The 12,615-nt window shown below is 34.3% G+C and overlaps 1 protein-coding gene across 1 annotated transcript in view; it reads right to left on the bottom strand.

Annotated features, from left to right (window-relative positions):
- The window catches only part of GCC2 (GRIP and coiled-coil domain containing 2), a 71,266-nt gene that overhangs the window by 23,591 nt on the left and 35,060 nt on the right, over positions 1 to 12,615 (bottom strand). Inside the window, exons 10-15 of the mRNA XM_037806947.1 lie at positions 9,521 to 9,640; positions 8,991 to 9,155; positions 8,665 to 8,769; positions 7,797 to 7,959; positions 226 to 326; positions 55 to 132 (exon numbers count right to left, since the gene is read on the bottom strand). Of these exons, the coding sequence (XP_037662875.1) occupies positions 55 to 132; positions 226 to 326; positions 7,797 to 7,959; positions 8,665 to 8,769; positions 8,991 to 9,155; positions 9,521 to 9,640 (732 nt within the window). The remainder of the gene's footprint in view (positions 1 to 54; positions 133 to 225; positions 327 to 7,796; positions 7,960 to 8,664; positions 8,770 to 8,990; positions 9,156 to 9,520; positions 9,641 to 12,615) is intronic.

Genomic DNA, 12,615 nt, shown 5'->3' on the forward strand with positions numbered 1-12,615 from the left:
TCTACATGTAAATTTGTAAAAAAGAAATCTTAAAAAATAAAGAAAGAATCTTACTTTATAGACTTCCACTTGCTGCTGGCTTGCCTCCAGCTCACCCTTTAAAGATGCTTGAAGTATTAAGTGATCAGTTTCCTATAGAATGACAATCTTTGTTAAATTAAAAAAAGTTATTGATAAATACACTGTGAACAGGCATTAAAATAGGAAAGTAAGAAATTAACATACTGCTTGCTTTGAATCTGCCAGTTCTTTTTTGGTTTTCACAAGCAGTTGCTTGATTTTGGTGTTTTTTTCTTCATATTGTTGTACTGAAGACTGCAGTGAAGCTAGTGTAAGAAATTATTTCAACAGAAAGAGAAAAAACAATTTTTATGAGTGAATTTAAATGCAGAAATATAGAGTCTTTCTGTGTATAAACCTTTAAAAGAAACTAGTTTTAGCTTTTTAGTTTGGAATAGTTCAAACATATATGCCAGTAATGACAACAGTGTAATAAACCTCATGTACCCATCAACCAGCTTTACCAATTATCAACAAAGGCCAATTTTATTTCACTTGTACCAGGGGCTGGCAAACTATAGTACACAATCCAAATCTGGCCTACCTATTTTTGCAAATAAACTTTTATTGGAACACAGACACATTCATTTACATATCGTCTATGATTGCTTTACGGTTACCCAGGGAAAGCTGAGTAGTTGTGACAGAGACTTCATGGCCCACAAAGGCTAGAATATTTACTATCCGGCCCTTTATAGAAATGTTTGCAGACTCCTGACCTATACCTTCACCTACTCCCTGCATTCCCAATGGATTATTTTAAAGCAAATCCCATTCACTTGTAAATATCTCTAAAATATAAGTAGGACTATATTAACCATATCTCTAATAGGATAAGGACTCCTTTTTAAAAATACTTCTGAAGAAGTGCTGCATATTTCCAATTGCATCATATCTGAGGATCATATCTAGCTTTCTTGGTTTTTGTCATAGTAATTCAAGGGTTATTATTATTATTATTACTATTATTATAGGACTACATTGTCAGTGAAAGTTTACTAGGAATAAAAACTTTTATTATAATAGATAAGAAGAAATAAACGTCAAATAGAGATGAGTGGATTCACTGTTTAAGAACACAGGCTGCCAAATACAACTATGTCAAATCTGACTGCAACCTGTTGTGAAACAAAGACAGAGACGCCACATGGCCCACAAAGCCTAAAAAATTTCTATCTGGCCCTTTACAGAAAAGTTTGCTTGGCTCCTTGTCAAGACCAGTTATATTTATGGGCACTACACAACTGCTGCTAAAGGTCTTACCAGTACTGATTAACTTGATGAAGTTAAATTCACACATACAGACTGCATTACTTTGTAAATATGAACAGGTGTACTATGAGAATATATCTAAATTATACTTTTTATGATAAATCTAATTCAGTTATTTCCTGGCAACTATTTATTCAGTTGTCAAAAGCATTTTTTTAAAGCACAAAATACACATGAATTATTTCCTAAGTGCTCCGTGAATTATAAGTAAGATTTAGAAGTCCCTGATATCAAAGAATATAGAATACAATTAGGTGATACCATTCTACACATAAAGGTAATATAAAGCAAAATATAAATGTTAAAAAGATACTCAAAAGGCCATAATGTTCCACCTGGGCTAAAATTTTTACAGTTTTCATGGGGCAACAAGGAAGGTTCAGGAAACATTTAAGATGAGGAAGGTAAGCATGGGGGTGGGAAGGCTAGGGCATGAAAGCAAAATAACAGCAAAGGAAATATACAGTTATGGAAAAGCATAAATCATCTCTCAGGGGAAGTTAACAGTCCTATTTACCCATAAAAGAATAATGAGAATTAAGTTGAGAAGTTAGGCTGGGGTTAGATCAGGGAAGGATTTGAGATTAAGATGTATGAACTAATTCATTAGACAGAGTGAGCCAATCAATTTTTTTTTTATTTTTGCACAAAACATTGCCCATTTCTCTTTCCTACTCTATCACAATTTCTAAGCCTAGGCCTTCCAAGGCCTTTGCTGCCATGAGATTGGTGATTTTTCCCAGATTCTAAACCTTTCTAGTTAATTTGATAAACTAAGCAGTTTAATCTCCTCTACTGTCTTTAAAAATGGACCAAATATTTCACTGTGGTAGTCAGGACACTTCATGATCTGCATCAAAAATACCTAAATATACTTTGCTTCTCCCTAGCAAGGTCAAGCTTTTTACTTCAACTAGTCAAGCGTTCCAAAATAATGTTTATTTTGGAAGGAATATCCTTTCTCACTCTTCTTTTTGCTCCACATCTTATCTTCAAGGCCCAACTCAAAACCATTCCAGTCTCCAGAATCTCTCTTCAGTGAACTCTTAGCACTCATTGCCTGTACCACTCATTTCTGGACTTAGTTATTTATCAGTGTGAAACAGCACTTTTTTTTCAATTTTCCCCAAGGTATCAAGCCTGCCTTTCAGCAGGTTGATTGTTGAAAACAGATGGATCTGATATTAATTCACAAAATCAAATGTTTGCATTGCAGGAATATAACCTATAACTCTGCTTTTCAATTTGCACCAAAAATCTAATTGGAAGATATGTTATATACAAGGTGAATTGTCTGTTAACTATACAATCCATTCAATTATCCAAATATTATACATTTTATCCTTGGATAGAGGCAGATCATCAGAACTCTGTACACTTGGACTTTACTGCTTTGGTCCAATTCCAACTCATGGAAATGCTTTTATTAAACTGCTATCTGGTGCTAATTAATAATAAAGTTTTCAATACTAAACAGCCATGTAAGATATGCTGTTTTATTTATTGTGGGGATGTTATTGAGAATAAGTGTCCAGTCAGTGAACCATTTAGTGGTTCCTAAAATAGGGTTATCTTCAAAATCATATATGCAACTTTTGAAAACAGATTCCGAGACCCCACTTTCCAAGATCTGGATTCATTACATCTTGGACTGAGTTTTCCAGAAAGTGCTCCAGAGGCTGTGTGATATTCAAATCAGGTCTGAGAGCACTGTCCCATATCACAGTGTTCCTGTGGGTAGATATAATTAAGTACCCCAACAGAGACATGTTCTTAATCTCAATCCACATTCATTTGGGTGTGAACCCAATTTAAATAAGACCTCTTGAAAATGTTATTTTTAGTTAAGGAGTGGCCCAAAGGAAATGAGGGTGGGGCTTAATCCATATTACTGGAGGCCTTATAAAAGAAGAAACCAGAAGGTAGAAGTCAGAGAAAGCCATAGGGAGAAAGAGAAAGAAGCTGAAAGTCAGTGGAAACCCATGAAAAGAGAGGACACATCACAGTGTCATATGACAGAAGGCAGAGATACAAGCCAAGAAACCCCAAGAATTGCTGGAAGTCAACACCAGAACACCCAGGCTCCGGGAAAAAGTAACTTTGTCAAGATCTTGATTCTGGACTTCCTCTTGCCTCAAAACTATGAGCCAATAAATGCCTGTTGTTTTAGCCAATGTGTTGTGTGCTATCTGTCATAGCAGCCTGGCAAACTAAGTTCTTCAAACTAGTAAAAGCTGTGTTTCTCACAAGTATCAGTTTGTTCTAATAATGTGGAGACAATAAACCCTATGAACACTAATGTTTCTGTCTTCCTTCTGGTTTCTGGAAATGTCAAGGTCAAATTTATGGAAGACCTTAGTGATAGCAAAAGCACAAAGAACATACAATTTATGTCTTGATCTTATGTCTGATTTTACTGTATAGTCCTATCTTAATATTTCCTTGATCCCATTTCCTCATTAATCATATATCTAAAATCTTATTGTATGGTAATGTGGTTGCCTGGAGCTAAGTACCCCATAAAAACATGTTCTTACTCTCAATTCATTCCTGAAGGCATGAACACACTATAAACAGGAACTTTTGTTGAGGTTACTTCAGTTAAGGTGTGGCCGAAATGAATCAGGATGGGGTCTTAATTCTATTACTGGAGTCCTTTATAAAAAGCAGAATGAAATTCAGACACAGAGAAAGAAAGCCACAGGAAGAAGCCAGAAGTCACCAGAACCCAGAGAAGCCAGGAGAGGCTACCATGTGCCAGGCCTGCCATATGACAGAAAAGCCAAAGACCAAGGATAGCCGGCAGCCAGCCCCAGAAGTTGCAACTTTCTGGAAGAAAGCATCAACTTAATGACGGCTTGATTTTGGACTTTCTCCTAGCCGCAACATTGTTAGCCAATAAATTCCCATTGTTTAAGCCAAATCATTGCACGGTATTTGTTTTAGCAGCCAATAATCTATAAACAGAAATAACTTTGTAGCCACCTTAAATTATTTTACAGAACTTCCACTTTCAGCCATGAGGAACTAACAGTCTAGACCTACCTGCCTGGCATAAACTAGAAAACTCAACAAAATATATTTTAAAAACCTGCTTTCTGACATTGGACAATAGACAGTCCAGGACCACGATCCCTGAGAGAGAGTAAAAAAACTAGGTGAGCCTTATTATTGCCTGGGCTATCTGCATGGAGGTAATTTTTAGACTGTGGGGCTGGGAGGGCAATCCCAAACAGCCTGGTGGCTTTGTTGAGAAGACTGAAATTGGAATTCTGGGAGACTGAAGTGGCTAGAATTTGTGTTACACGGTATTAGATAGGAGGAAGCATGTAGAAAAGAGATCCAGAAATCTACATAGAAATCCCCTGGAGTTTTCAGCTGAACACCAGTCCCCTGGAGTTTTCGGCTGAATACCAATATTTGCAGGGGTGAAATCCTAGAAGGCCAGGTAGATAATAATTAGTGAGTAAAGAACAATGGACTGGTGGATTGTTATCTGAAATATACCCAAAACTTACACAGGGCTATAAAACTTTCCAGTTCCCAACAGCCATAGTGGAGAGATGTTGACTACATGGGCATTCAGAAGACCCCACGAAATCTCCACCTCAGCAGTGGGGCTGAATGAACCTACAGGGAAGGCTACTCTAGACTTGCTCTGCAAACAATTAAAAACAAACCACAAAAAGATAAAATGGATCAAAAAATAACATGCCTGTTTGCTAGCTAAAGTTTAACACTATTTAAACGAATACAAAATGTCTAGCTTTCAACAATGTAAAATACACATCCGATTAAAAATTATTTCCCATGCAAAGAAGCAGGAAAATACGACCCATAACCAGGAGACAAATCAAAATAGAAACAAACCCAGAAATGATGGAATTAGCAAATATGGGCATTAAAATAATTTATCTTAAAATGAACATTTTACCAGATGTGATTAATTTATTAGACACTGAAGATCAGTGAACTTGAAGATATTATGAGAATAGAAACTATCAAAAAATGAAGCTCAGAGAAAAAAAAGATTCAAAGAAGAATGAAAATGGACAGAATAATCACAGACCCATGGGGACTAGATCAAGTAGTCTAATGTGTGTAATTCAAGTCCTGGGTTGGGGGCGAGGAGGATATGACTGAAAAAATATTTAAAGAAACAATGGCCAAAAATATGCCAAACTTGAAGAAAACTATAAAGCTCCATACATACAAAAAGCTCAATAAACCATAAAAGCAGGACACAAAAAAGGAAAAACAAAACAAACCAAACCAAACCAAGGCATATCATAATTAAACTGCTAAAACCTTATGTTAAAGAGAAAAAAAGCAACCAGAAAAAGAGATACACCCTGTACAGAGGAACAAAGATAAAAAACTTCACAGACTGTTCATTAAAAAATATGCAAGCCAGAAGACAATAGAACAATATCTTTAAACTGCTGGAAGAAAAAAAACCTGTCAACCTAAAATTCTATTGTTCGGCAAAAGTATCCTTCAAAAATGAAGGCAGTTATTAAAGACTTTTTCAGACAAACAATGGCTGAGAGAATTCACTGCCAGCAAGTGTATACTACAAGACATGTTAAAGAAGGTTCTTCAGGCAAAAGAAAAAGAGAAACCTGATGTAAATCTCGATATACATGAAGGAATGGAGAACACCATAAATGGTAAATACATGAATAAATATTTTTTTTAAATTCCCTATTTTTCATTTATTTAAAACAAGGGATGGTAAACATTTTTTTAAAAGGTCAGATAGTAAATATTTTAGGTTTGTAGCCAATACAGTCTCTGTTGCAAATACTCAACTGTGCTGTTACAGCAAGGAAGTAAACTACACATGATACAAACGAATGGGGGGGATGTGTTTCAATAAAACTATATTTACGCTCTTGAAGACGACTGTATAGTAATGCATCTTACATGAGGTGACAATGTGATTGTGAAAGCATTATGGATCACATTCCCTTTATTCAGTGTATGCATGGATAAGTAGAAAAATGGGGACAAAAAACTAAATGAAAAACAGGGTGGGGGGGTGTTTTGGGTATTCTTTACTTTTATTTTTTATTCTTATTTTTACTTTGTTCCGATACAAGGAAAATGTTCAAAAAACAGATTGGGGGAATGAATGCACAACTATATGATGGTGCTGTGAACAACTGACTGTACACTTTGGATGACTATGGTATGTGAATATACCTCAATAAAACTGAATTTAAAAAAAATTATATTTACAAAAACAGGTAGCTGGCCTGTGGGCCATAGTTTACTGACATCTGGTTTGAAAAATACCTGTTTTCAAACAAAATAACAATTTTTTGTGAAGTTTATAACATATATAGAAGTAAAATGTCAAAAACAGCACAAATATGTAAAATAAAATGTAAGATTCTATACAATTCTTATACTAAATGTGAAATGGTATAATATTACTTGAGGGTAATCAATGATAAGTTCAAGATGCTATAAGCCTAAATCAACCACTAAAAAATAATAAAGAGGTATAGCTAATAAGCTAATAAAGGAGATAAAATTAAATGATTAAAAATACTCATGAATTCAAAGGAAGCAAGAAGTAGGAGACAAAGGATAAGAGAAATAATAAACAATTAACAAGATGGTAGGTTTAAACCTAACCATATAAATAATTATACTAAATACAAATTATTTAAATACTCCAATTAAGTAGCAGGGATCGTCAGTTGGGGAGTAAAGCAAGACTCAACTATAGGCCATGTTATATAGACTTAGATTAAAAGCATTCTATCACATTCTTTTCAAGTGAATAGTCACCAAAAGAAATCAAATGCTGGGCCAAAAGAAAAACTCAATGAAGTTAAAAGGACTGAAAACTCAGCATGTTCTTTAACTGCCAAGGAATTAAATTAGAAATTATTAACAGAAAGATAATTGAAAAATCCGTTATGTATTTAGAAATTAAACAACACACTTCTAAATAACCCACAGGTCAAAGAAATCACAAAGAAATTTAAAAATATTTTAAAATGAATGAAAATATAAATACAATATATCAAAATTTGTGGATGCAGCTAAAGGAGTACCTAAAGAGAAATTTATGGCTTTAAATGCTTATATTAGAAATTATTTTATGCATAAAATGGAAAATAAACAACTTAAAAATAATTGCTTCACTGTTATTTAAATTTTTGTGCTCTGTTGGCAATCAGCATATTGTGGACAAAGATCATTTTTAACTTTGTATTACCCATAAAGCAGGTACTTAAGCAATGTTTAGGAAAATGACTATATTAAGCACCAACTTGAACTGAAATATTTTAAAGACAAATGGTTTTATATCATTTCTGGTCCTCAATAACATTTAGCACTGTGATAAACAAGTGGTTGACAAAGACTGATGAAACAGACAATGGCAACTCCCTTTATTCTGTTATAATGAACAATTATTTATAAGCTAAAATAAATTTTGGTTTACTCACTCATTTCTTCCTGTAGGGTTTCTTGTTTCTGTTTCTGAATCTTAATTTCTTGCTCCAAATCTTCAATTGTGCTGTTTTTATTAGATAATTTTTGATTTAGTTCTTTCATCAAACGTTCATAATCAGCTATTTCCATATTCATCAATGTGGTTTGTTGGGCATCCTGTAGACATCATAAATAGAAGATTCACATATTAGATCAGTTAATTTCATGTGTAAAATTGTTAAAATGATTCCACAAGAATGAACAGATACTATTCTCCTTTTCTGTAATACAGTAATAATTTATACACTAATTAAGAAACTAGAAGTTAAACATTTTCTAGTTTGTCATTTCACAAGTAAAACATTCTCTAATGTTAGCCCAACTTTCTTAGTTTTATTGTTTTCCAATAAAACTTTCTTTAACCACAATAGTTACTTCTACTCTTGCAGGGCTCTAATTTATAAAATAAACAAATGTTTATAAAATACTCTGTGGCTCTTATAGTGCCTTTCTGTTTAGTCCTTTCTTTAAAAGAAGAGAAAAATTAGCTATAAAGTTAATATAACTAACTACAGCTAATTAGCTAAGTGTAATACACATTTAAAGTTTGATATTAAATCTTCATGTGTTACACAACAGCCACTTACAGAAAATCATGTACAGACATATCAATCCATAGTTATCTGTGATGTTAGATTCTTCTGAGAAGACAAGTACTTAGAGAAATAAGTTAAATTTTCAATATTTTGAAGTTACCAATTTAGAAATGATTACTTTACCACTACCAGTAATTTCATTTTTGAAATGCTGCATTTTCAATGTGCATAAAAACAGCTTGATAATGAGAATATTGGGTGACTGAGTTTTGTCTCTGGATTTTACCTTTCTAACCAGCTCTAATTCGTGCATAGTTTTCTGAAGCTGTTTCTTTTCCTTTTGAAGTTGTAGCTGAAGTTCTTCAAGTTCATTTACACTACTGCTATGTTCCTAAAATAAAATTAAAAACACCCCCAATCAATGTGCAAAAACATACACTCAAAGATCATAGCTTGGATTCTCACAATTATAGTTGGCATTCATTAAGGAATTAATAAACTCTGCTATATTCACAAATGTTACTCTTTAGTACATCTTTCCTTCATTTAAATAATATTTTGATAAAAACAACACTAAATATAAGCAAATCAATTTCACAGAATTGGTTTTACCTTTATTTTCTGCTCTTTCTGAAGTTTTTCAGCTTCTAACTCTTTGTCTACCATTGCTTTGGCTCTCTGAACTTCTAAAATCTGTACTTCTAACAACTTGGCATTAGACTGTAGTGTCTCAATTCGTGCCAGGAGATCTTCATTATCAGAATTTAATTTTTCACACTAGAATGACAAATGATTCATTATTGTAAAAATGCAGAAAATATATACAGGAGACAAAGAATGACAACATTGGCACAGTGCAAAAAATTAAGATTTTAAAATCAATTACACAAAATGTCATTGTAAAATCAAGAAGTTTAAAAAATCATCATTATCAATATCAGCATGGCAAACCTTACAAGAGAATAGGAACACAGACAGAGGAAAAGGCAAAAATGGGGAAAAAAAATAGGGGAACTGAGATTAGAATGAGAAACAAGACAGGATGGTTATTAGTTGTTTTGTCATATTCCTCTTCCATCAGTAGGAGGACATATTGACCACATATTGGTTTTCATGCTTGCATTTACTCAATGTGAAATTACCTGAAAAATTGAATTCCTTAGTTGTTTTGTGAGGTCCTCTACTTGATGCTCAAAATTACGGGCACGTTCTTTTTCCATATCCAACTGCTCTGACTGCTTATCATATTCTAATAAAAGATTCTTCAAAAAGACAAAAGGACTTTTTAGCTTTAGAATATTATTCTGCATTCAACTGGTCAGACTGTATCATCAAGTCACCTTGATATAAGATATACAAGTACATCCTGCATATTTAAATTATTTATCCAAGTTCAACATTTGGTAGAATACCTAATTGAAATTAGATTAAGACATAAGCATAACTTAGATGACACTTAATATTGGCGGGTGGGGGGAGGCAGATCCACTGAAGGGGAAGAGAATTTTAAATGCCCACATCACCATATAATATCTTCAAGGTTAAATATTTTAGTTATCAACAAAAATGGACTTCTGAAATTTAAACAGAACCTTAAGAAGACATAAAATGTTTAAGCTGGACCTGTACTAACTCCACCTAAAGAATTCTGAAGAGGGAAATGTTCTAGGCCTGGCCTACATAAGGTGTGGAGGTACTAAAGGAACAATGGAAGATACTACATAAAAACAGTCTCTCACACCCTGCAGCTGAACTTCCAATATTTAAGGAGAAGTCAAAATCTACTGACATTTTTTTCTTTGGTATTACTAGTTGGCCTATTCAAGGACAGGATTGCCCAGGCTGACCTTTTTTCTCCACACTAGCTAATCAGTTTATCCCCAAAAATGTGTACATGAGATTGTTTCCAGGCTGCGTATAGTTGTTTGCTCTCTCCCCTCTCCCTTATAAATATTGTTCTGCCTTTGTTCCTGGACAACTATCAGCTGTTCCTCATTTAAATGAATGTGTGTGCAAAATAACTGATGAAGTGTTTCTAAGTTCTCTCTGACAGTTTATTTCTGGAAGTCCTACCAAGTTACTGCTCACCCGCTTCCTACCACCACAGCTAACAGTACTGTGTAGCCTGGAAGTAGACCTCATCTGGACCTGAACCCCTTGAGTCCTTGGCTAACCTTCCCATGGCTCCTCTGTTAAGTTTCACATGTGGCAATATGATTCTTGGCCAAATCTGATTTTGTTCCTAATACTGACTTACATATGGTCAACTATTTGCCCACCCTGGTGGCCCAGTGTTAGAATTTGAGTTTCAATTTTATGGTCTACCACTTTAGTGACTCTTTTTCAGACAGAAGACAGGAATTGGGAATCTAGAATCTGGTTTATTTATTAGTTCTTTTTTGTTTGTCTATTTGCCTGAGGATTATTTTGCTTTCTGCAATATGAATACCAGGTTGAGAAATTTTTAATGTCTTTTTTTTTTTTTTTTTTGCATACAGAGAAGATTCTATGCTTGTTTTATAGATGAGTGAGCTCCTCTAAAGATCAGAGCTCCCTTATCCTCTTAAGAGTCTTTCTAATCCTTTTCATTGTTACTCATTATGGTCTGTGCTAGTTTGGATACATTATGTCCCCCAGAAAAAGCCATGTTCTTTAATGCAAACTCGTGGCGGGGGGGAGAGGGGTGGTTAATGTATTTAGTCTTGATTAGGTTGGAACCTTTGGATTAGGTTGTTTCCATGGAGATGTGACTCACTCAGCTGTAGGTGACAGCTCTGACTTAATTATTTCCATGGAGGTGTGGCCCAGGCCCCTTCAGTGTGGGTCTTAATTAAATCACTGGGGCCCCATAAGAGCTCAGACAAAAGGAGCTCAGTGCTGCAGCTGAAAGAGACATTTTGGAGATGGCTGTTGAAAGCAGACTTTTGCTGACACTTTGGAGATGCTAGCCAAGAGTTTGCTCCAGAGAAGCTAAGAGAGGACAGAACACCCCAAGAGCAACATTTTGAAGAACGCACAGGAGCTGAGAGAGGAGCTGGAACACAACCCAGGATTAGTAGATGCCAGCCACATGCCTTCCCAGCTAACAGAGGTTTTCCAGGCACCACTGGCCTTCCTTCAGTGAAGGTATACTCATGTTGATGCTTTAATTTGGACATTTTCATGGTCTTCAGACTGTAAATCTGTAACCAAATAAACCCCTTTATAAAAGCCAATCCATTTCTGGTATTTTGCATGATAGCAGCATTAGCAAACCGGAACATGGTCCAACAGTTGTCAACAGCTGCAAAAACTGAATTGCTATATTGAGGGTGACTCTAATAAGTATTGGCTCCTTATAGGAAATTCTGACTTTAATCCAGTGTTATTCCTAAACAGAGCCTTGGAACTAAACTGAATGCATGGATACAATGGTCAGCTTTCCTTGATATCTGTGCTGAAGCTTTTAAACAATTTTTTAGGACTCTTGCAAGTATACAGATCTTTCAAAAATCTGATAAAAATTATCATTATCAGCAATACAGACATTGAGAAAAGAAAACATTTAGCCAAATTCAGAAGTGACCTACAAAAGTACTTAGGATCTTAATAACGATGCTCCCTGATGAACCTAATTGAGCTTAGTTATATGGCCGTTCTTCAAAGAAGCGATCAACATTCTTAAACATAGCTCTGCCTATACCTTCAATCCTGTTTCTCAAATGGAATGTTGAGAAAATTTTATAATTATGAAATATATTTTCTAAACAAATAAATGGATATATATAGTTTACCTCAAGAGGAAATTACTAAATTCAATTATAGGGTATCTTTTAAAACTTAAAGAAGCAAGTGCCTGTCGTAACTGGTTCACAGAAGACTAAGTCCATATATTTACATAAATGATTTTTATACATATATTTTATATAGTTCAATCTAGAAATCTTTTGTGATTTTGTAAACTGCTTTTAAGTTTAGAAAAGTATTTTGTATTTAAAAGTCAGCTAAATGATCGAGTACTTTATTCCAGGTTTTAAAAAAAATGCTTTCATTTTGCAAAACTCTTTAATCCATCCAGATTTTATTTGACATGTGGTGTGAAGAACCTAATTAGATTTTTCCTAAACAGTTTTCTAATTCCTTCTTTGTTGGTTTAAAATTCTTACTGGGACAATATAGCTTAGTTGTAAGAAAACAGATCTGGAACCAGACTGACTAAATTCAAATTCTGGCTCTGACTCCGAAAGAGTTCCTTAAC

This window comes from Choloepus didactylus, chromosome 17 (assembly GCF_015220235.1).
Source record: "Choloepus didactylus isolate mChoDid1 chromosome 17, mChoDid1.pri, whole genome shotgun sequence".
Taxonomy (NCBI): domain Eukaryota; kingdom Metazoa; phylum Chordata; class Mammalia; order Pilosa; family Megalonychidae; genus Choloepus; species Choloepus didactylus.